We start from the raw sequence: 25,174 nt of genomic DNA on the forward strand, positions 1-25,174 counted from the left end.
ATAAAGATAGATTGGCTCTGTTTGACTTCACAAGAGATTGTTACTTAGCAGTCCACTCCTCCACTCCGCAACCTGGACAAGCAAAGCGCAACACATCCACAAGCTTTTATGAGAAGAAAGAAAACAGCCCGTATCCTACTTCTTATTCTGTGAAAATAACACAATTTATCATGGAAAAACTTGATGCCTTCGTCAAACAGATTATTTCTTAGAATATGTGAGGCTTGTTGAAAATGGAATCCTCGTGCAAGTCTATTAGATATCCCGATGAGAGACGACTAACAAGTAGAAAGGTATGTAGGCTATACATTGCACCATTATGTCGTGGTTTTATTATTTTACATTTTATGTACTCAAGAAAAAAGATTATCACCATCTGTCTACCGCAATAACCTTTATATCCTCTTTCTTGGTGAACTTTGCTTTTTGGAAAACCAATCCCTGTTAGGGCAAAGTGTAAGAAGCTCCAATGCGTATTAATTTCGATTGCTTTCTTGTTAGTTTGTTGAGCTCCATGTGCTGTTTGTACCAAATGAACAGTGGAACTTAAAACTGAATAGAGTGCCGGTTGAAGCCACAAAGAGCTTCATATCTGCTGGATTCATCAGGTGAGATATTTATTAAATGTTTTCTATTCAGAAGTAGCATATGGTTACTGCAAATAATGAGACCAGTATAGCCTACAATCTGTAGTAATATTCATGTACAGAAGAGGTCAAGAAGACTGTTTAATCTGCAGTTAACAAGATACTTTGATGGTTGTCCTCTTCACCCATATTTCTTTGATGTGAAAATGTTTTTGAACATAGTGCCTCTTCACTGTAAATTGTTGTTTTCATGCCAGGGTGTATCCTGATATATCTCTCAGAACTCTCAGGAGTGAGCTTGGCATTCTCCTCGGAGCTGAGAGAGATATTGACAAGCTTTCCTTTTTAAAATGTGTGGGCCGAAGCTTGGCATTGGTGAGTATAGCGGGCCTGGTTCAGGGACACAGTTGCTTTTCGCTTGTGTTTTATTTGGTAAACTGGCATGAGGTGATTCATTGTTGCATTTGTATTTTTTTTAATAGGTCAAAGCCAAACAAGAAAGGGATTTGAAAGTGAAGTATTTTGCCCCTCCATATGTATGCACATTCCGCTTAAATGTTAAAATATGTTTTATATTGTGCCTTCAGAAAGTATTCATACCCCTTGACTTATTTGTTGTGTTACAACCTGAATTTACACACAATACCCCATAATGGCAAAATGTAGAATAGGTCAAGGGGTATGAATACTTTCTGAAGGCACTGTAGATAGTATAATATTTTTTTAAGTGAAAAAAAATACATCTATTTATAATAAGTTTGTTGCATGCCTTGTCCTTATGTCATGGTCTTCTACTCTCCAGGCCCCTCAGCCAGAGCTGTACCTGTTGCCCAGGGTGGAGAGCGACAACAGTGTCTGTTCACAGTCCCTCACCCCCAACACCCACTCCACAGACCCCCAGATTTACTACACTGCCAGAGTGCAAGGAATGCCAACAGGGACAAAAGAGCCTTTTAAATTCCCTCAGATCCCCCAGGGTCTCCAGCCACAGCCCCCTTCCTCCCCCAGCCCCGATGAGGAGGCGAAGGAAGAGGAGAGCTATTGCTCTACAGAGGAGAACGAGGAGGACCTTCTCTCCTCTCAGCAGTCTAGGTGCGCTGAGGATGAACTCCTCCTGTGGAAGGCCCAAGCCCAGGGGCCACCCCAGTGTGTCATAGAGGCTAAAGGTGAGCGTTAAAGGGATAGGTCACTACAAAATCCATTTTTTTTTCTTTTTTTGGTGTGTGGGGGGGGGGGGGGGGGTCGTACCTGAAAAGTGCTGGTATGAAATTGAAAAACTTAGATTTTGGAGTGTACTTTGAACTGACATTTCTGAAAAGCAAGTCAACCTTGTACTTGTTGTAACAGACAGAGATGTTGTTACAACCATTTACTTTCAATTCATTTTGACAGAATCAGTTGTGGGGAAGGTGGCACCTGCTAAGAAGAAACAGCGTTTCAAGAGAAACCGAGCCACCGATTCGGGGGTTCCAGAGTCACTGGAAGATAAGGATTCTGTGTTTTCTCCCACCCCACACAGGTAACACACAGAGGAACACTTTTGCCATAACAGAGAGGAAGAGCTCTACCACCATCAGAGCTATTTAAACCCTGGTTACAGTCATATAAAATTTGTAAACCCACATTTATTTTTCTCTCTTTGGAGGTTTAAGAAATCTAAAGATGCACAGACACTGAAGTATATCAGGAATAAACAAAATGAGGTAAGATATGCTTGCATGCTGCTAACATACTTACTGAAATGACATTATGCCAAAATCAGTTACAATTACCATGTTTTTATGTCATAGCCAGACTATTGAACATCTGCAAGCCCATTCAATTGTTTTTTTTAAAGGTGTAGTTCCATCAAGTCCTGCACACCAAGAGAGGTTGTTGAGTCAACTCAAGAGTAGTTGTACTGTAAATTACCCGCGCCTTGTAAAATACTGCGTGGCTTTGTTACTGCTTCAAAATTCCACAGCCAGCAGGTGGGTTTGAATTTAAAAGGGGGTCTAAGTCAGGGAAATAGGTCTAGAGAAGCAGCGAGGAGTACTTAAACTATTTTCTTGGCATGCACACCGAAATCAATTTGCTTCTACAAAATGTTTTAATTATGTTTTACCAATCATTTATTTTCATGTAGGTATCTGAACACCCAGTAACTATGCCTACACAGTACGCCTCTCCACACCCCGCCCCAACCCTGGGCACTCGTAAAACGTCTGCCTCGGTCTTCCTATCAAGTAGTAAGCAGGCATTTCTGTCATGTCTCAGTCATCCATATTGTTGTTGCTGAAATGTAAGGCGCAAATGACATGGTATGTTTCTTCCTTCCCTCAGGAGATGAACTGATAGAGGAAATTAAGATGGCAAAAGAGGAGAGAAAGCAACTAGAACAGACAAGACAAGAGTTACTGAGAAAAGGAAAAGACTTGCTGGCCCAGAACAGACACCGTCGAAATCAAGGTGGTGTATGTCTGGACTAGTTCTTTTGCACCCTTGTTTCAGGATATGACAAAAGCACACCTGACCCCCTTCTAATATATTAGCATCTCATTATGATCCAGATTAAATACCAACTAGCTTGTTTAACTATAAAATAATCTGTGCGACAGGGCACAGCAAAATAAGTTACTGACCTGCCCTACAACATAGACAATACTATTGTGATGCATAATTGTCATGGTCATAATAATAATAACTAGATTGAAACTTTACATTTAATGTTGTGAGGCTTGCTAATGCTCTTTGAAAGTATTGTTGTGGTAGTGAAAGTTTAAAAAGTTGTACTTTGATTATATTATTTGAATAGTGAAATAATTTTAAATTCCCACAGATAGTCACTACTGGTCAGTAGATTTGGTCAGTAGTTGTGTGGTTGTGTGTCATCAGTGCCATACAACTCTCCTTCCGTGGCCTCCAACTGCTCTTAAACGCAAGTAAAATTAAATGTATGCTATTCAATTGATCACTGCCCGCACCTGCTCGCCTGTCCAGCATCACTACTCTGGACGGCTCTGACTTAGAATACGTGGAAAACTACAAATACCCGGGTGTCTGGTTAGACTGTGAACTCTCCTTTCAGACTCACTTTAAGCATCTCCAATCCAAAATTAAATCTAGAATCGGCTTCCTATATCGCAACAAAGCATCCTTCACTCATGCTGCCAAACATACCCTCGTAAAATTGACCATCCTACCGATCCTCGACTTCGGCGATGTCATCTATAAAATAGCCTCCAACACTCTACTCAACAAACTGGATGCAGTCTATCACAGTGCCATCCGTTTTGTCACCAAAGCCCCATACACTACCCACCATTGCGACCTGTACGCTCTCGTTGGTTGGCCCTCGCTTCATACTCGTCGCCAAACCCACTGGCTACAGGTTATCTACAAGTCTCTGCTAGGTAAAGCCCCGCCTTATCTCAGCTCACTGGTCACCATAGCAGCACCCACTCGTAGCACGCGCTCCAGCAGGTATATCTCACTAGTCACCCCCAAGCCAATTCCTCCTTTGGTCGTCTTTCCTTCCAGTTCTTTGCTGCCCATGACTGGAACAAATTGCAAAAATATCTGAAGCTGGAGACTCACATCTCCCTCACTAGCTTTAAGCACCAGCTGTCAGAGCAGCTTACAGATCACTGCACCTTGTAATGCTCCGGGTGTCGTGGGTGTGGAGTCAAACGCAGGAGACAGAGAGTGCAATGCTGTGCGTCTTTAATAGCACCAACGCACCTCAGGGTGCTCACAATAGTAACGGCCCCAAACACAGGGAATGAAAATGTACAACGGAAAAGTCACGACCAGGCACTAACACGTACCTCTACAACAGAGCCGAAGGTTACACTGAAATAATCCCGCACAACAACCAGGCTGTCTAATAAAGACAAACTAATCATACATAAACAGGTGCTACCAATAAACATACAAGGAGGGGGAGGAAAGACAATCAGTGGCAGCTAATAGGCCGGTGACGACGACCGCCGAGCGCCACTCGTGACACACCTGTACATAGCCCATCTGTAAACAGCCCATCTATCTACCTACCTCATCCCCATACTGGTATTTATTTATTTATTTTGCTCCTTTGCACCCCAGTATCTCTACCTGCACATTCATCTTCTGCCGATCTACCATTCCAGCGTTTAATTGCCATATTGTAATTACTTCGCCACCATGGCCTATTTATTTCCTTAACTTACCTCATTTGCACTCACTGTATATAGACGTTTTGTTTTCTTTTGTTCTACTGTATTATTGACTGTATGTTTTATTCCATGTGTAACTCTGTGTTGTTGTATGTGTCAAATTCCTACGCTTTATCTTGGCCAGGTCGCAGTTGCAAATAAGAACTTGTTCTCAACTAGCCTACCTGGTTAAATAAATATAAATAAAAATGTGGTAAGCAGTTGTGTGGTTGTGGTCAGTAGTTGTGTGGTCAGTGGTTAGAAGTTGCGTGGCTAGTGGTCAGAAGTTGCGTGGTTGTAGTCAGTAGTTGTGTGGTTGAGGTCAGTAGTTGTGTGGTTGTGGTCAGAAGTTGTGTGGTTATGTTCAATACATGTGTCAGTGGTGGTGTGGTTGTGTTCACTAGATGTGTCAGTAGTTGTGTGGTTGTGTTCAATATATGTGTCAGTAGTGGTGTGGTTGTGTTCAGGTGTGTGGTTAAGGTCAGTAGTTGTGTGGTTGCGGTCAGAAGTTGTGTGGTTGTGTTCAATAGATCTGTCAGTAGTTGTGTGGTTGTATTCACTAGATGTCTCAGTAGTTGTGTGGATGTGTCAGTAGTGGTATAGTTGTGTTCACTAGATGTGTCAGTAGTTGTGTAGTTGTGTTCGCTAGATGTGTCAGTAGTTGTGTGGTTGTGGTCCGAAGGTGTGTGGTTGAGGTCAGTAGTTGTGTGGTTGTGGTCAGAAGGTGTGTCAGTAGTTGTGTGGTTGTGGTCAGAAGGTGTGTCAGTAGTTGTGTGGTTGTGGTCAGAAGGTGTGTCAGTAGTTGTGTGGTTGTGTTCAATAGATGTGTCAGTAGTGTTGTGTTCACTAGATGTGGTCAGCAGTAGTGTGGTTGTTGTGAGAAGTTGTGTGGTTGTTGTTAATAGTGTGGTTGTGTTCAATAGATGTGGTCAAGATTTGTGTGGTTGTGGTCAGCAATCGTGTGGTTGTGGTCAGCAGTTTGGTCGTGGTCAATAATTGTGGTAAGCAGTTGTGTGGTTGTGGTCAGTAACTGTGGTTGTTGTCACTAGATGTGGTCAGGCATTGTGTAGCTGTGGTCAGACGATGTGTGGATGTGGTCAGAAGTTGTGTGGCTGTGGTCAGACGTTGCGTGGTTGTTGGCAGTCACTGTGTGGTTGTTGTCACTACATGTGGTCAGAAGTTGTGCGATTGTGGTCAGACGTTGTGTGGTTGTGGTCACTAGATGTGATCAGAAGTTGTGTGGCTGTGGTCAGACGTTGTGTGGTTGTTGGCAGTAACTGTGTGGTTGTGGTCACTAGATGTGGTCAGAAGTTGTGTGGCTGTGGTCAGAAGTTTGTCAGCAGTTGAGTGGTTGAGATCAGTAGCTGTGTGGTTATGGTCAGAAGTCATGTGGTTGTGGTCAACAGTAGTTTCGTTGTGGTCAGTACTAGTGTGGTGGTGGTCAGTAGTGGTGGTGGTCAGTACTAATGTGGTTGTAGTCAGAAGTAGTGTGGTTGTTGCCAGTAGTTGTGTGTTTGTAGTCAGAAATGTGTGGTTGTAGTCAGTAGTTCTGTGGTTTAAGTCAGAAGTTGTGTGGTTGTGTTGTAGTCAGAAGTTGTGTGGTTGTGATGTAGTCAGAAGTTGTGTGGTTTTAGTCAGAAGTTGTGTGGTTGTAGTCAGAAGTTGTGTGGTTGTATAGCCAACTCAGAGTATTCTATTCTCTTCTTCTAGACTACATTTTCTTCATATCATTCTTTAGACCGGTCTAAAATAAATAACAAATTTATTGTGATGGTGTAGGCTCTATTACATGGATTTATTAGACTTATTAAAATGTAGATGTTCCAAAGGTCTGCATAAGTGGCTTGTAGGCTATGCGAGGAAGCCAGGAGATGCTAAATGTGTTTGTTAATGGTCAATTACCACGAGACCGACAGCTATTTGCTTGACAATCACCATCTGAAAAAAGAAAATTACCGCCACAGCCCTAGTTGTGGTCAGTAACTGTGGTCACTTCCTTCACCCTCGTCATCATTTTTGCCCTCTATGTCTGAGTATCCCATAGCAATGGCTCCGTTTAGGCTGCTCATTGATGACCCAGAGACCTGTTAGTAGACGTGAACTGGCAACTTTTTGTCACTCTTAACTCTGGCAAACAGCTGTAACTTTTTATTGGGTAGAAGATATTCCTAATCTACTCTATCTAGTTAGAGGTGTACAGCCCAGCCTTCTCTATATAGACAGGCAAACTAGCCAGTTAAGTTATTTAGAGCACTTAGCATGATCCGGGAAAAGGAGGACAAAGCTAGTAAGCATTAGAAATCTTCTCTTTATCATTCCAGGTCGTCCAGACCGGGAAAGTATTCTTAATCCTAACGCCAGCTCTTTGGTCTGAAACAAATTGACAAATCGTGGGAATTTGAAGAGCTAGGAAGACATTCATTCCAGTGAGTAAAGGATTCCTAGGCAACAGTAGCCTTGACAACACTGTTGCCTTTTAGTTAAAGTGTGAGAAACATGCTAAAATACAGTAAAGTTGTGCTTTAATATGAACTAAATACTGCACTCTGACCCACAAAACGCCTTTGCTAGATTGATGATAGTGTTTTCGACCAACACGGAAAGTAAACTTTAAAACGTTACGTACTTTTATTGCAATTTGCAGCAATTGTTGGTAAATAATGAATCTGCTAGTTTATGACATGATTTACAGCAGCTAGAAAGAGACCGGCTATGTGTTACTAAAACGGCTCTAGTTACAGATTGGCACGCACGATTTCGAATGCAGAATTGACAAGCAGACAATTAGATAACATGTTTATGTACCTTGTTGCGTTACTGATCCAAATGGCAGTTGTTTGGGAAAAGTTGGAAGAACGCATGGTAATGGAGTTACAAAAACAGCTATACTGTAAGTTCCATAGTGAATATTTTGATTCCGCAAACAGATATGAATAGCAGATTAGTAGACGATGATAGACAAAAAGTTAGTGTTCCTAAATTGTTGCAAAGTGGAATTATTAGCTAATTTGGGTCAAAAGTTAACTGATTTCACTTACAGAGAATGGCAGTTGGAAGGGATGTCACAATGGAGAGCCTTAGAATCTTGAGAAATCCAATGAAAGAGGATGGAGGAGAAAAAGAGGACAAGAAAGTGAATAATGTAAAAAGTATAACAGATATCAAAAAGTTGTATACAAGCAACTCAATTGAGACATACCTCAAATTATTATTATTATTATTTATTATTCAAATTGTGAAATCATTTTAAATTCCCATCGATAGTCATTAGATTTGGTCAGAATTTGTGGTCAGTAGTAGTAGTCAATAGTGGTTCAATAGTTGTGGTCTGTAGTTGTGTGGTTGTGGTTATAAGTTGTGAGAATACGGTCAGTAGATACTGTAGATGTTTGGTCAGAGGTTGTGTGGCTGTGCTCGATAGTTGTGTGGTTGTGGTCAAAAGTTGTGTGGTTGTGGTCACTAGATGTGGTAAGCTGTTGTGTGGTTGTGGTCATTAATTTAGCTGTTTAGGTCAGGAGTTGTGTGGTTGTGGTCACTAGATGTGGTCAGAAGTAGTGCGGTTGAGGTCAGAATTTGGGGTCAGTAGTTATGTGGTTCAGTAGTTGTGGTGGTGATTCAAATTGTGAAATCATTATTATTCAAATTGTGAAATCATATTTAATTCCCATTGGTGGTCAGTAGATTTGGCCAGACTTTGTGGTCAGTACTTATGTGGTTCAATAGTTGTGGTTGGTAGTTGTGTGGTTATGTTCAGAAGTTTGGTTGTGGTCAAAAGTTGTGTGGTTGTTTTCACTAGATGTGATAAGCAGTTGTGTGGTTATGGTCAGTAGTTGTGTGGTTGCAGTCAGAAGTTATGTGGTAAGCAGTTGGGTGGTTGTGGTCAGAAGTTGTGGTTGCGGTCAGGAGTTGAGTGGTTGTAGTCAAGAGTTGTGTGGATATGGTCAGAAGTTGAGTGGTTGTGGTGTGTAATTTTTAGAGGTCGACCGATTATGATTTTTCAACACTGATACCGATTATTGGAGGACCAAAAAAGTCAGATACCGATTAATCAGACGATTTTGATTCATTTATTTGTAATAATGACAATTACAACAATACTGAATGAACACTTATTTTAACTTAATATAAAACAACAATAAAAATCCATTTAGCCTCAAATAAATAATGAAACATGTTCAATTTGGTTTAAATAATGCAAAAACAAAGTGTTGGAGAAGAAAGTAAAAGTGCAATTATGTGCCATGTTAAAAAGCTAACGTTTAAGTTCCTTGCTCAGAACATGAGAACATATGAAAGCTGGTGGTTCTTTTTAACATGAGACTTCAATATTCCAAGGTAAGAGGTTTTAGGTTGTAGTTCATATAGTATTTATAGGACTATTTCTCTCTATACCATTTGTATTCCATATACCTTTGACTATTGGATGCTCTTTTAGATACTTTAGTATTGCCAGTTTAACAGTATAGCTTACGTTCCTCTCCTCGCTCCTACCTGGGCTTGAACGAGGAACACATCGACAACAGCCACCCTCGAAACAGCGTTAGCCATGCAGAGCAAGGGGAACAACTACTCATTTACATTTACATTTAAGTCATTTAGCAGACGCTCTTATCCAGAGCGACTTACAAATTGGTGCATTCACCTTATGACATCCAGTGGAGCAGCCACTTTACAATAGTGCATCTAAAACTTTTAAGGGGGGGGTGAGAAGGATTACTTTATCCTATCCTAGGTATTCCTTAAAGAGGTGGGGTTTCAGGTGTCTCCGGAAGGTGGTGATTGACTCCGCTGTCCTGGCGTCGTGAGGGAGTTTGTTCCACCATTGGGGGGCCAGAGCAGCGAACAGTTTTGACTGGGCTGAGCGGGAACTGTACTTCCTCAGTGGTAGGGAGGCGAGCAGGCCAGAGGTGGATGAACGCAGTGCCCTTGTTTGGGTGTAGGGCCTGATCAGAGCCTGGAGGTACTGAGGTGCCGTTCCCCTCACAGCTCCGTAGGCAAGCACCATGGTCTTGTAACGGATGCGAGCTTCAACTGGAAGCCAGTGGAGAGAGCGGAGGAGCGGGGTGACGTGAGAGAACTTGGGAAGGTTGAACACCAGACGGGCTGCGGCGTTCTGGATGAGTTGTAGGGGTTTAATGGCACAGGCAGGGAGCCCAGCCAACAGCGAGTTGCAGTAATCCAGACGGGAGATGACAAGTGCCTGGATTAGGACCTGCGCCGCTTCCTGTGTGAGGCAGGGTCGTACTCTGCGGATGTTGTAGAGCATGAACCTACAGGAACGGGCCACCGCCTTGATGTTAGTTGAGAACGACAGGGTGTTGTCCAGGATCACGCCAAGGTTCTTAGCGCTCTGGGAGGAGGACACAGTGGAGTTGTCAACCGTGATGGCGAGATCATGGAACGGGCAGTCCTTCCCCGGGAGGAAGAGCAGCTCCGTCTTGCCGAGGTTCAGCTTGAGGTGGTCATCAGAAGGGGGAAAGGAGAAGATTAATTGTGTGTCGTCTGCATAACAATGATAGGAGAGACCATGTGAGGTTATGACAGAGCCAAGTGACTTGGTGTATAGCGAGAATAGGAGAGGGCCTAGAACAGAGCCCTGGGGGACACCAGTGGTGAGAGCACGTGGTGAGGAGACGGATTCTCGCCACGCCAACTGGTAGGAGCGACCTGTCAGGTAGGACGCAATCCAAGCGTGGGCTGCGCCGGAGATGCCCAACTCGGAGAGGGTGGAGAGGAGGATCTGATGGTTCACAGTATCGAAGGCAGCCGATAGGTCTAGAAGGATGAGAGCAGAGGAGAGAGAGTTAGCTTTGGCAGTGCGGAGCGCCTCCGTGATACAGAGAAGAGCAGTCTCAGTTGAATGACTAGTCTTGAAACCTGACTGATTTGGATCAAGAAGGTCATTCTGAGAGAGATAGCGGGAGAGCTGGCCAAGGACGGCACGTTCAAGGGTTTTGGAGAGAAAAGAAAGAAGGGATACTGGTCTGTAGTTGTTGACATCGGAGGGATCGAGTGTAGGTTTTTTCAGAAGGGGTGCAACTCTCGCTCTCTTGAAGACGGAAGGGACGTAGCCAGCGGTCGGGGATGAGTTGATGAGCGAGGTGAGGTAAGGGAGAAGGTCTCCGGAAATGGTCTGGAGAAGAGAGGAGGGGATAGGGTCAAGCGGGCAGGTTGTTGGGCGGCCGGCCGTCACAAGACGCGAGATTTCATCTGGAGAGAGAGGGGAGAAAGAGGTCAGAGCACAGGGTAGGGCAGTGTGAGCAGAACCAGCGGTGTCGTTTGACTTAGCAAACGAGGATCGGATGTCGTCGACCTTCTTTTCAAAATGGTTGACGAAGTCATCTGCAGAGAGGAGGAGGGGGATTCAGGAGGGAGGAGAAGGTGGCAAAGAGCTTCCTAGGGTTAGAGGCAGATGCTTGGAATTTAGAGTGGTAGAAAGTGGCTTTAGCAGCAGCAACAGAAGAGGAAAATGTAGAGAGGAGGGAGTGAAAGGATGCCAGGTCCGCAGGGAGGCGGAGTTTTCCTCCATTTCCGCTCGGCTGCCCGGAGCCCTGTTCTGTGAGCTCGCAATGAGTCGTCGAGCCACGGAGCGGGAGGGGAGGACCGAGCCGGCCTGGAGGATAGGGGACATAGAGAGTCAAAGGATGCAGAAAGGGAGGAGAGGAGGGTTGAGGAGGCAGAATCAGGAGATAGGTTGAGAAGGTTTGAGCAGAGGGAAGAGATGATAGGATGGAAGAGGAGAGAGTAGCGGGGGAGAGAGAGCGAAGGTTGGGACGGCGCGATACCATCCGAGTAGGGGCAGTGTGGGAAGTGTTGGATGAGAGCGAGAGGGAAAAGGATACAAGGTAGTGGTCGGAGACTTGGAGGGAGTTGCAATGAGGTTAGTGGAAGAACAGCATCTAGTAAAGATGAGGTCGAGCGTATTGCCTGCCTTGTGAGTAGGGGGAAGGTGAGAGGGAGAGGTCAAAAGAGGAGAGGAGTGGAAAGAAGGAGGCAGAGAGGAAAGAGTCAAAGGTAGACGTGGGGAGGTTAAAGTCGCCCAGAACTGTGAGAGGTGAGCCGTCCTCAGGAAAGGAGCTTATCAAGGCATCAAGCTCATTGATGAACTCTCCGAGGAACCTGGAGGGCGATAAATGATAAGGATGTTAAGCTTGAAAGGGCTGGTAACTGTGACAGCATGGAATTCAAAGGAGGCGATAGACAGATGGGTAAGGGGAGAAAGAGAGAATGACCACTTGGGAGAGATGAGGATCCCGGTGCCACCACCCCGCTGACCAGAAGCTCTCGGGGTGTGCGAGAACACGTGGGCGGACGAAGAGAGAGCAGTAGGAGTAGCAGTGTTATCTGTGGTGATCCATGTTTCCGTCAGTGCCAAGAAGTCGAGGGACTGGAGGGAGGCATAGGCTGAGATGAACTCGGCCTTGTTGGCCGCAGATCGGCAGTTCCAGAGGCTACCGGAGACCTGGAACTCCACGTGGGTCGTGCGCGCTGGGACCACCAGATTAGGGTGGCCGCGCGGTTGGAGCGTTTGTATGGTCTGTGCAGAGAGGAAAGAACAGGGATAGACAGACACATAGTTGACAGGCTACAGAAGAGGCTACGCTAATGCAAAGGAGTGAGTCCAAGTCTCAGAGTGAGTGACGTTTGAAACGCTATTAGCACGCACCCCGCTAACTAGCTAGCCATTTCACATCGGTTACACCAGCCTAATCTCGGGAGTTGATAGGCTTGAAGTCATAAACAGCGCAATGCTCGAAGCACAGTGAAGAGCTGCTGGCAAAACGCACAAAAGTGCTGTTTGAATGAATGCTAACGAGCCTGCTGCTGCCTAGCATCGCTCAGTCAGACTGCTTTATCAAATATCAAATCATAGGCTTAATTATAACATAATAACACACAGAAATACGAGCCTTTGGTCATTAATATGGTCGAATCCTGAAACTATCATTTCGAAAACAAAACGTTTATTGTTATCGCATATACCCTGACTGAGTGCAATGAACGCAAGTGAAGTGACACAATTTCACCTGGTTAATATTGCCTGCTAACCTGGATTTCTTTTAGCTAAATATGCAGGTTTAAAAATATATACTTCTGTGTATTGATTTTAAGAAAGCATTGATGTTTATGGTTAGGTACACGTTGGAGCAACTACGGTCCTTTTTCCGTGAATGTGCACCGCATCGATTATATGCAACGCAGGACACGCTAGATAAACTAGTAATATCATCAACCATGTGTAGTTAACTAGTGATTATGATTGATTGATTGTTTTTCATAAGATAAGTTTAATGCTAGCTAGCAACTTACCTTGGCTTCTTACTGCATTCGCGAAACAGGCAGGCTCCTTGTGAGGCAGGTGGTTAGAGCGTTGGACTAGTTAACCGTAAGGTTGCAAGATTGAATCCCCGAGCTGACAAGGTAAAAATCTGTCGTTCTGCCCCTGAACAAGGCAATTAACCCAACGTTCCTAGGCCATCATTGAAAATAAGAATGTGTTCTTATCTGACTTGCCTAGTTAAATAAAGGTGTAAAATGTATCTTTTAAATTATAAATTGGCCAAATCGGTGCCCAAAAATATAGATTTCCGATTGTTATGAAAACTTGAAATCGGCCCTAATTAATCGGCCATTCCGATTAATCGGTCGACCTCTAGTAATTTTGTGGTGACTAGATGTGGTCGGAAGTTGTGTGATTGTGGTCAAAGGTTGTGGTCAATATATGTGGTCTAAAGTTGTGTGATTGTAGTCAATATATGCGGTTCAGTAGTTATGTGCTTCAGTAGTTGTGTGGTTGTGGTCAATAGTTGTGGTTGTGGTCACTAGGTGTGGTAAGCAGTTGTGTGGTTGAGGTCAGAAGTTGTGGTCAGTAGTCATGTGGTTGTGGTCAAAAGTTGCATGGATATGGTCAGTATTTAAATGTGTGATCAGAAGTTGTGTGGTCGCGATATGTAAATGTGTGGTTGTGGTTAATAGATGTGGTGAGAAGTTGTGCGGTTGAGGTCAGAAGTTTGGGTGAGTAGTTGTGTGGTTACTAGATGTGGTAAGCACTAGTGTGGTTGTGTTCAGAAGTTGTATGGTTGTTGTCAGTAATGTAATTGTGTGGTTGTGGTAAGCAGTAGTGTGGTTGTGGTCATTAGATGTGGTCAGAAGTTGTGGTAAGCGCTTGTGTGGTTGTGTTCTAAAGTTCTGTGGTTGTGGTCACTAGATGTGGTATGTAGTTATGTGGTTGCAGTCAGAAGTTATGTGGTTGACGTCAGGAGCCGTGTGGTTGTGTTCACTAGATTTCAGAATTTGTGATGTTGAGGTCAATAGTTGTGTGGTTGTTCAAAAGTTGTGTGGATATTGTCAGTAGTTAAATGTGTGATCAGAAGTTGTGTGGTCAGAAGTTGTGTGGTTGTGATCACTAGATGTGGTCAGAAGTTGTGTGGTTGTGGTAAGCGGTTGTGGTCACTAGATATGGTCTGAAGTTGTGTGGTTGTGGTCTCTAGATGTGGTAAGAAGTTATGTGGTTGTGGTCACTAGATATGGTAAGCAGTTGTGTTTTTGCGGTAAATTGTTGTAGATGTGGTTACTTGTTTTGATAAGTAGTTGTGTTCAGTAGTTGTGTGGTTGTGGTCTGTAGTTGTGTGGTTCAATTGTAATATGGTCAATAATTGTGGTCACTTCTCCTCTTAATTTTGGTCCTCTGTGTCTGAGTATCCTAGCAACATTTCTGTTTTGCAATCTCAAAGATGACAGAGCTGTGGCTAGAAGATAGCGGGCGATGGGTTACTAAAACGGCTTTACCTAGAGATTGGTACATACGATTTCGTATGTACCAATTTCTAACACGCTTTCGGGTTTGACAAGCAGAGAAGTAGGGGAAGATTTAATACCTTTGAAAATGTTTCTCTAACTTGTTGCGTTAGTGGTCAAAATGGAAGTTTGGGAGAAGTTGGAAGAGCATGTGGTAAAATGGAGTTACTAAATTGGCAAAGTGGAATAATTAGCTGATTTCTGTCAAAAGTTGCATGATTTCATTTACAGAGAATGGCACAATGGGGAGCAGTAGAATCTTGAGAAATCACATGATAGTGGATTTGGGCAAAGAAAACTGACTAAAAGTTTAATAACTTTAAAAGTATAACATATCAAAAAGTTTCTACATTTCTAGCTTAAACGGTGTAGCAGTAACGTGCGGAAGAATAATAATAACTAGATGGTAACTTTACAAGTAAAGTTGTGGGGCTTGCTAAAGCTCTAAACGTTTGAGGTTGTGAAAAAAATGTTTAAGAAGTTGTACATTGATTATATTATTCAAATCTTTTTTTTTTTCCATAATCAGTAGATTTGGGCAAAAGTTGTGGTCAGTAGTGTTGGTCAGTAGTTATGTGGTTGAGTCGTTGTGGTCAGTTGTTGGTGTGGTTGTGGTGAGTTGTTTTGGTCAATATGTGGCCAATATTTGTGTGGTTGTGGTCAGTAATTGTGGTCACACTTCACTCTCATCATTTTTGCCCTCTCTGTGTCTGAGTATCCTAGCAAAAGCTCAGTTTTGGAATCTCAATAACACAGAGAGCTGTGGCTAGAAAGAGACAGGCAATGGGATTTGACAAGCAGAAAAATAGAGGAAGATTTAATACCTTTGAATATTTTTTGAAGTTACTTAACCTGCTGTAACTTTCTCAGAATAGTATTTTTTGTCCTAATGCCATATTTGAGCAGCAGAGAAGTAGATGAAGACAGGAACACTTTAACTTTGTCTAAGATGTTGCAAAGTGGAATAATTAGCTGATTTGGGTCAAAAGCTGCATGATTTCACTCCGAGAATGGCCGTTGGAAGTGATTATGTCACAATGGGGAGCTTTAGAATCTTGAGGAAATGTCATGAAAGCGGATGGGGGGGGGGGGGGACAAAAAAGTTAGACCGTTACACACGTTTTGAACTTGGAATGGCGTTTCTATCTTAAATGGTGTAAAAGGCGTAGCATGCATAAGAATAAGAAGTAGTATGTTGAATACCTAAGACGGGGCTCTTGCGGCGCAAGCCTCACAATAAGAAGCATGTCGAATATCTAAAGGTGGGGCTTTTACTGTGCAAGGCCAAAAATAATTATAGTTTCTAAATTGACCTACAAATGCATACACCATATGCATTGTGACAGCATGGTATACCAGGGATACCGGACACCACAAAACACACAAAAAAAAGGGAAAATAAACTACAAAGAAATTAAAAACACAGTGGAATATAGTGGCCAGTTGCATGCAACATTTACGACTGGCTTCTTTTGAGCATAAAATGTAATCGCTGCAAAATTGTAGATTATACACTGAGTGGCATAACATTATGAGCCTTATTATACTGAACAAAGATATAAACGCAACATGTAAAGTGTTGGTCCCATTTTTCATGAGCTGAAATACAAGATCCCAGCACAAAAAGCTAATTTCTCTCATTTTGTACACAAATTTGTTTACATCCCTGTTAGTGAGCATTTATCCTTTGCCAAGATAATCTAGCCACCTGGCAGGTGTGGCATATCAAGAAGCTGATTAAATAATTACACAGGTGTCACCTTGTGCTGGGGACAATAAAAGGCCACTCTAAGATGTGCAGTTTTAGCACACAATGCCACAGATGCCTCAAGTTTTGAGGGAGCGTGCAATTGGCATGCTGAGTGCAGGAATGTCCACCAAAACTGTTACCAGAGAATTTCATGTTAATTTCTCTACCATAAGCCACCTACCTATGTTGTTTTAGAGAATTTGGCAGTACGTCCAACCGGCCTCACAACCACAAACCAGGACCTCCACATCCGGCTTCTTCAGCGGCGGGATGGTCTGAGACATGCCACCCAGACAGCTGATGAAACTGTGGGTTCACACAACTGAAGAAGTTCTGCACAAACTGTCAGAAACCATCTCAGGGAAGCTCATCTGCATACTAATTGTCTTCACCAGTGGTGGTCAGTGCAGTTTAACATGAGGGAGGATGATCTTTTTTTAATGAACATGGCTTTATTTCTATTACAGCATATTGGATGACTGTCATTCATATTCCATTCACCCAGCTCAATGTATAAATATAGGTTTAGGCTACTACATGATACTCTAATTTCCCTGTACCCATCGTGAGGTTGCTACAATCTAGCCTATGAATGAAAGTTTAAAACGTAGGTGTGCAGGTCGAGAGAATTGAGTAGTCAAGGTGACAGACAGAGACATATTCAATGCCGCCTTGCACACTTTTGCCTGCATCTAGCTGATCTAGGGTGTAATCATTAGTCCAACAGTTACAAAAGGGTTTCTATTGGACAAATTCAGGTATGTTTATCGCTGTTTCATTCCGTTTAAGAAATGTTTTTCAACAGAATCGGCACAATGAATACACCCCTGATTAGACGCAAACACAGTTCACTTTCATAGCAGCCACATACAAACAGCTCGTTGTCTATCTACTATGCACTCTCCTCCTCTCACCTTTTCCCTTCGCATGTGGACTTCAGTACACAACACATCAGCTGTCTGTGACCAGTTGAAAAAACCTTTCCAAGCCAAACCTTCATGTCATGACCGCTAACCACTACACACAGTCCCTTCATTGTTGTCATGTCATAGTCAACATAGCTACAAGAATTAACACATTAGTAAACCTGCTACAAACATGCAGTACAGTGTAGTCAGCAGCAAGCAGTTTAGTAGTTACACCCACAGGCGGCAATAAATTAATAAAACCAAAAGCTTACCTTGACTTGGAAGAGTTCCAGTGTTGGACAGCCAGCTAGCTAACATATCATCCCTCTCTGTTTGAGCCGGGTGTTTGAGTAGGCTAAACTAGCTAGCTGCATTCGATGCTAGCAAGTAAAAGTGAAAAAATATATACTACAAAATCTCTCTAGAAATGTATTTGTTCAAAACTGTTCAACTATTGTCTTTTTGAGTCAACTACTCACCACATGTTATGCACTGCAGTGCTAGAAAGCTGTAGCTTATGCTTTCAGTACTATATTCATTCTCTGATCCTTTGAATGGGTGTCAGTTCATGCTGCAAGAGCTCTGATAGGTTGGAGAATGTCCTCCGGAAGTGGTCATAATTACTCTGTAAGTCTTTGGAAGAGGGTGAGAACCATGAGTCTCCTAGGTTTGGTATTGAAGTCAATGTACTCAGAGGACAGAAGCTAGATGTCCTCCGGCTCATTACATAGTGCTGCTGAGGCTACTGTAGAACTTCATTGCAAAACAGTGTTTTTTAATCAATTAGTTGGTGACGTGAATATATTTAGTGTAGTTTTAGCTAAAACGTTAAACTTTAATGTTTCACTTTAAATTTTTCTGAAATTCCCTGAGGATGGTCCTCCCCTGAAGCGCTTCAACTGGTCTTGACCTGACTACAACTGACTTGTGGACAAATGCTCACCTTAGCTGGCCACTTGCACGCTGGAGAGGTGTGCTCTTTACCGATGAATCCCGGTTTCAACTGTAGTGGGCAGATGGCAGACAGCGTGTATGGCGTCATGTGCGTGAGCGGTTTGCGGTTGTCAATGTTGTGAACAGAGTGGCCCATGGTGGTACTGGGGTTATGTTATGGGTAGGCATAAACTACGGACAACAAACACAATTGCATTTCATCAATGGCAATTTGAATGCAGAGATACCGTGACGAGATCCTGAGGCCCATTGTCGTGCCATTCATCCACTGCCATCATAATGCACAGCCCCATGTCGCAAGGATCTGTACACAATTCCTGGAAGCTGAAAATGTCCATGTTCTTCCATGGCCTGTATACTCCCCACACATGTCACCAATTGAGCATGTTTGGAATGCTCTGGATCGACATGTACGACAGCATGTTCCAGTTCCTGCCAATATCCAGGAGTGGGACAACATTCCACCGGCCACAATCAACAGCCTGATCAACTCCATGCGAAGAAGATGCCGTGCTGCATGAGGCAAATGGTGGTCACACCAGATACTGACTGGTTTTCTGATCCATGTCCCCCCCAAGGTATCTGTGACCAACAAATGCATATCTGTATTCCCAGTCATGTGAAATCCATAGATTAGGGCCTAATACATTTCAATTGACTGATTTCCTTATATGAACTGTAACTCAGTAAAATCTTTGAAATTGTTGCATGTCGCGTTTATATTTTTGTTTACTGTAGAAAACAAACATCTCATACATGCTTTTAACAACGTATAAAGCATTATAGCTACAGCTTTTAAGAGTTACAGAAAAAACAAATAAATCATGTTTTCCTTCCTCAATTTAACCTTCATCTTGTTTTTTCAAAACTCTTTCTGGAAATAAATGGGTTCAGAACTGACACTGCAGCAAAAGCAAGTCAATTTTGCCCTGAGAGCTTTTGTTGTTGTTTTCCAGCTCGTGATAGTTGGAAGAGGAGTTATTTTGATACCAAGAAGGCCACAGCCCCTTTGGAGGTCACACTGAGAAGTCTTCGTCAAGAGCTGGAGATATTCTACAATAACATCCTACACCAGCTAAAGGCGAGGGATGGAGGAGGAAAGCCCAGATGGCGGGCAAGATTGTCGAGCACCAAAGTAACAATCAGTCCTTCAACTGAAGTGTGCTCCCCTCCCCAAACATTGGATAGTTTCCACCACATTTATTTAATGATTTTTTTGCTTTTAAATCTGTGAAGGAAGTGATTATTGGGATGCAAAGTTGATTCAGGTTTGATGGTTCAGTAAGGCCATAGCAACAATGTCAGTTTGACTGTGCCACAACATCCACTAGAGGGAATCAGTTCATATTGTGGTCAATACAGACCATGACATTATTATAGACAGTGGTGTAAAGTACTTAAGTAAAAATACTTTGACGTACTACTTAAGTAGTGTTTGTGTGGATCTGTACTTTATTTATATTTGGGACAACTTTTACTTTACTACATTCCTAAATTAAAGAATGTGCTTTTTACTCTATACATTTGGCTTAACACCCAAGTACTCGTTACATTTTGAATTGCTTAGCAGGACAGGAAAATGGTCCAATTTACACACTTATCAAATGAACATCCCTGGTCATCTCTACTGCCTCTGATCTGGTGGACTCACTAAACACAAATGCTTTGTTGGTAAATTATGTCATAATGTTTTTTTTTACATTTACATTTTCTATTAAGGAATCTTCAAGTATGACAATTGGGTACTCTTCCCACCATGTTCAGAATGAGCTCATTATCCAGATAATGACAGAGAGCCATGAGATTGACAACCTAAGGAGGAAGGTGGATGATGCCAAGATGAGGCTCATCACAGAGATCAAGGTATTAAAATCTTAATTGCAATTTGACTCCCTCATAACTCTACAAATGTAAATACAATTATCTATTTTTCCATTCCTGTTTATATCACTGGGAAAAACTACAGTATGTTAAGGGCTCAGTTTAAAAATATTTCATATGAGAAGCAGACATTTCAGTTATCAACTTTTACATGGGACTTGGGCAGGAGGTGGAGAGCTTTGCTGGACAGACAGTGCTCAATGGTTTTCATTGATGTACTTCCTTGTTTATTTCCTCCCAGCTCGGGAAGCAGGCTGCCACAGAGCTGAGAGCCTTGAAGGCTGAGCTGGCCCAGAAGAATACCCAGACATTTCTCTCTGGCTCCATGGGCTTTGGAGCAGGAGCAAGGGACAGACCACAGGCTCAAAGCATCCCTAACTGAGCCACTTCTACCAATACCACAGTGGCCTTATTCCAGAAGACAATGATTCCAAATTATATATTTTATAAAAGGTCACATTTAAATTGTTATGTCTATTTGCAATGCATATCAAGTGAAAGCCATGACTTCAGTTTACCAAACAACAATTGTTCGTATTAAACTGTCGTGTCCCTGTTGCAGCAAGAACACTCTCTCATTTGATCATTTACCTGTGTTGATACTACCATCTTAAAATCTTAAGTATGAAAACAAATATTTGTACAGTATCAAAGCAACAGTATCTGCCATGACTAAGATTTCGTAACTGTTTACATTTACATTTAAGTCATTTAGCAGACGCTCTTATCCAGAGTTTCATGATGGAATTTTCTTCAAAGTCACAGCGGTTTTAGGATTGACTTTCTGAAGCGTAAACATTTACATCATATTTTAATCTCTTATTGAAAGTGACTGCATTCACCTAAAGTAGGTAAAACAACCACATATCCCAAGATTCAGACAGTGGCACAATGCTGTGTTTGACAATCATCTGTGTTGGCATGATTCTAAAGTGGCTCATGTTTTTACAATTGCAATAAAAAAAAAACTACTATGAAATAGAAGTGCAAGTACGCATCCCTGAGATCAAGAGGAATACACGTTACGGTTCCTCTGTCCCACTTCTGTCCTCGAACAAAAGCATCTATTGACTAGCAACAAATAGCTGTGAGGATCCAATGGAAAGGCAGTCTTCTCAGCACTGAGCGTCTTGGCAACCCATGAGGGCGTTCCACATGTCTCGACTCTGTTCCTGGGCAACTGAGTTGTTGCTGTAGTCCAGGAGGTTGCCGCACCACATTCCCGTGCCCTTCAGGCCCAGCTCTCGTACATTTGCCACCTTCAGGGCAATGCTTTCTGGGTCGTCGTACCACACCTGATGGATCTGTCCCCTTTGGTCCTGTGGATGATAGTTCAGTTCACAAACTCTGTAATGGGGCAACAGCGGCAATGGCACCCTCTTTGCAAACGAGGATAATGCAGCCTTGGCGAGAGTTCAACTTGAGCCAGAGTGTTTTATTGGATTTGGAGGAAGCGATTTGTTGTGAGGTGACTGTGTTAGTTCAATCTAACAGCACTTCAGTCAAATAGCCTTTCCCCCAAAATGGCTGCAGCTTGTGTTGAGTTGTCATTTGCCACCAGCAGCCCAGACAAATGGGCTTAGGCTACTTGTTCAACAAACTTTCTATACAATGTGTCTCCATACCTTGTAGTTGTAGTAGGGAGCCAGCTGGACTTCGTCCCACAGCCTGCCAGACAGAGAGCCGTTGATCTGTTTCATCATAAAGCTGTAAGGGATCTGACGGCCAGCTGCATCGCTACAAGGTGCACCCCGGAACGGAACCTTGGCTAAGGAGCACACTCCTTCCTAATTAGAGAAAAAGACACATAGTTGAGACAGCAGGACGATGTTCTAATTTTTTCCTGGTACAGTGCCTGCTACAGAAAGTATTGGGATTCAAATTCATAGAATATTCATTTTTATGTCAACGATCTACACAAAATACTCTGTCAAAGTGGAAAATAATTAAATATATACATCTCTTGATTAGATAAGTATTCAACCCCCTGAGTTAGAATCACTTTTGGCAGCGTTTACAGCTGTGAGTCTTTGTGAGTAAGTCTAAGAGCTTTGCACACCTGGATTGCACAATAGTTCCACATTATTTTTAAAATAGGCTGCCAAAATTGGTTGTTGATTATTGCTAAACAGCCATTTAAGTCTTGCCATAGATTTAAGTCAAAACTGCAACCAGGTCACTCAGGAACATTCAATGTCGTCTTGGTAAGCAGATTGGTAAGGTTATTGTTCTGCTGAAAAGTGAGTTTGTCTCCCAGTGTTGGAAAGCAGATTGATATACCCTGATGAAGACAGCGACAAGCTGGACATTACATTTTTGCATCTGAGCTCCTAGGAAAGGAAAGCAGATTGAACCAGGTTTTCCTCTAGGATTTTGCCTGTGCTTAGCTCTACTGTAAAAAACAAGAAAGCATACCCATAACATGCAGCCACCACCATTCTTGAAAATATGATGAGTGGTACTCCATGATGTGTATAGTATGTTGGATTTGCATGAAAAATAACACTTTGTATCTAGTACAAAGTTAATTTTTGCAGTTTTATGGTAGTGCCTTACTGGAAACAGGATGCATATTTTGGAATATTTTTCTTCTGTACATGCTTCCTTTCCACTCTGTCAATGAGGTTAATATTGTGGAGTGAGTAACTACAACACTGTTGATCCATCCTAAGTTCTCCTATTACAGCCATTGAAAACTCTGTTGGAAACCCCGTGTGGTTTCATTCCTCTCCAGCAACTGTCGACGTATTAATAAACCATCCAAAGCGTTATTAATGCCTTCATTTGATATTTTACCTATCTACCAATAGGTACCCATCTTTGCGAGGAATTGGAAAACCTCCGTGGTATTTGTTGTTGAATCAGTGTTTGAAATTCAATGTGACTTGTTAAGCCAATTTTTACTCCTGAACATACAGTGCGTTCGGAAAATGTTCAGACCCCTTGACTTTTTCCACTTTGTTACATTACAGCCTTATTCTAAAATCGATAGTTTTATCCATCCATCTACACACAATACCCCATAATTGTGACAAAATTCATTACTAATATATAGTCAGACCCTTTACTCAGTACTTTGTTGAAACCCCATTGGCAGTGATTACACCCTCGAGTCTCCTTGGGTATGGCGCTGCAAGCTTGGCACACCTATATTTGGGGAGTTTCTCCCATTCTTGTCTGCAGATCCTCTCAAGCTCTGTCAGGTTGTGTGCTTAAGGTCATTGTCCCGTTGGAAGGTGAACATTTGCCCCAGTCTGAGGTCCTGAGTGGTCTGGAGCAGGTTTTCATCAAGGATCACTTCTGTACTTTGCTCCGTTCCTCTTTCCCTCGATCCTGACTAGTCTCCCAGTCCCCGCCGCTGAAAAACATCCTCACAGCATGATGCTGCCACCACCATGCATCACCGTAGGGATGGTGCCAATGTTTATTTCAGGTTAGAAGGGTTTAATCTTGGTTTCATCAAACCAGAGAATGTTTCTCATGGCCAGAGTCATGTGCATTTTACTGAGGAGTGGCTTCTGTCTGGCCACTACCATAAAGGCCTGATTGGTGGAGTGCTGCAGAGATGGTTGTCCTTCTGGAAGGTTCTCCCATCTCCACAGAGGAACTCTGGAGCTCTGTCAGAGTAACCAGCTCCCCCGACTGCTCAGTTTGGCCTGGTGGCCAGCTCTAGGAAGAGGCTTGGTGGTTCCGAAACATCTTCCATTTAAGAATGATAGACAGGTGTGCGCCTTTCCAAATCATGTCCAATCAATTGAATTTACCACAGGTGGACACCAATCAAGTTGTAAAAACATCTCAAGGATGATCAATGGTAACAGGATGCACTGGAGCTCAATTTTAAGTCTCATAACAAAGTGTCTGAATACCTATATTAGCTAACACTTCTAAAACATGTTTTGATTTGTCATTATGAGGTATTGTGTGTAGATTGATGAGGGATTTCGTTTATTTAATCCATTTTAGAATAAGGCTGTAACCTAACAATGTGGAAAAAGGGAAGGGGTCTGAATACTTTTCGAATGCACTAATTCCACTTTGACATTAAGGGGTATTGTGTAGCCAGTGACAAAAAAAACCTCTAAATGGAATTATTTTTAAATTCAGGCTGTAACAAAATGTGGAAAAAGCCAAGGGGTGTGAATACTTTGAGGGCACTAAGCGCAAACTTGAAAGTACATTCTGTGCAACTTCTGGCACGTGTTTACTGTGAACACTAAGGCTGTACCTGCTTTAAGTTAAACGTTTTAACAGTGGCCAAGAAGGCTACTGTGGCTATTTGATCATAATGTAGGCCTACCAGAGTAGCCTAACATCAAAAACAGAGAAAATGCATCCTGTAATATTTTAACATGAAAATAGCTATTGAAATAAACTGTTCCATGATACAGCCTACAGTAAGTAGCATCCAACGTGTTCAATGTAGGTCTACAATCCATGAGACTTTAGAGAACATCCTGACAAAATGTATGCTACCCTCTACCTATCGGCTTCTTAGATTATTCAAGTTTGTCTCAAAATATAACACTGCCTCTTTAAGACATAAAAAAGCTATTTACCTGACTCGATTTCCAAAGATGGCTAGAAATGTACATGTTTTGTGCTCTTGTAGGAAGCAATCACTCCCCATTGCTGACCAGAAATAAGGTATAACTGGGCTAATAACCTCACTAACTAGCAAAGAATATGAATAAATGTGCACACGTGGCTACATGAGGCCCTGATCTCAAAAACAAGCGCATCTACTTGCGATCGCTCGTGCCTGTGAATGCAATAGCATCCTCAGATGATGCGCTCTGCCAAAATCACAGACTGTCTTGCATAGTTAGATTTGTTACGGTATTGTGCATTGAAAAGTGGCTAATATGTTGATTTGATCATAATCCCCACAGTAGAGGAAAACATTGATAGTGTAAACTAACAGGGCATACACTCCAGTAAAGTTGAGAAGTTCAATTTTGGAGTATTTACCTGGGAGAAGTCGAGACAAGGGTAATCATAGCCATACCATGGTACTCCCATCACAAGCTTCTTTGGATCTATCTTCATCGCCAAATATTGGTCATACGCTGGAATAAAAGACAGAAGGCCATAGCAGGTTAGGATTAGTCTGTTCAGCATGAC

General features: G+C 42.5%; 2 protein-coding genes across 4 annotated transcripts in view; one reads left to right on the top strand and one right to left on the bottom strand.

Moving 5' to 3' along the window:
• On the top strand, window positions 1-20,618 carry spata1 (spermatogenesis associated 1). 3 transcript variants are annotated; one of them, XM_029677055.2, is made up of 12 exons: window positions 1-293; window positions 502-608; window positions 845-962; window positions 1,070-1,123; window positions 1,390-1,753; window positions 1,980-2,106; window positions 2,233-2,290; window positions 2,713-2,815; window positions 2,910-3,035; window positions 19,126-19,304; window positions 19,889-20,032; window positions 20,292-20,618. In XM_029677055.2, exons 1-12 carry the CDS (start codon window positions 234-236, stop codon window positions 20,430-20,432), a joined length of 1,581 nt encoding a protein of 526 aa, XP_029532915.1. In that variant the 5' UTR covers window positions 1-233; the 3' UTR covers window positions 20,433-20,618. The 3 variants fall into 3 exon arrangements, with proteins under 3 accessions (XP_029532915.1, XP_029532916.1, XP_029532917.1); XM_029677056.2 differs by having other exon boundaries at window positions 1,070-1,099; XM_029677057.2 differs by having other exon boundaries at window positions 541-608.
• Window positions 19,599-25,174, bottom strand: part of ctbs (chitobiase, di-N-acetyl-) — a 14,312-nt gene continuing 8,736 nt past the window's right edge. Inside the window, exons 5-7 of the mRNA XM_029677058.2 lie at window positions 25,022-25,119; window positions 21,676-21,837; window positions 19,599-21,369 (exon numbers count right to left, since the gene is read on the bottom strand). Coding sequence (XP_029532918.1) covers window positions 21,166-21,369; window positions 21,676-21,837; window positions 25,022-25,119 — 464 coding nt within the window. The 3' untranslated portion in view covers window positions 19,599-21,165. The remainder of the gene's footprint in view (window positions 21,370-21,675; window positions 21,838-25,021; window positions 25,120-25,174) is intronic.

Source organism: Oncorhynchus nerka, linkage group LG13 (assembly GCF_034236695.1).
Source record: "Oncorhynchus nerka isolate Pitt River linkage group LG13, Oner_Uvic_2.0, whole genome shotgun sequence".
Classification (NCBI taxonomy): Eukaryota; Metazoa; Chordata; class Actinopteri; order Salmoniformes; family Salmonidae; genus Oncorhynchus; species Oncorhynchus nerka.

Coding starts and splice junctions, on each gene's coding strand:
- spata1 (XM_029677055.2), top strand. CDS start 234: ATGGAATCCTCGTGCAAGTCTATTAGATATCCCGATGAGAGACGACTA. Junction 609..844: donor ATATCTGCTGGATTCATCAG/GTGAGATATTTA, acceptor TTTTCATGCCAG/GGTGTATCCTGATATATCTC. Junction 963..1,069: donor TGGGCCGAAGCTTGGCATTG/GTGAGTATAGCG, acceptor TTTTTTTAATAG/GTCAAAGCCAAACAAGAAAG.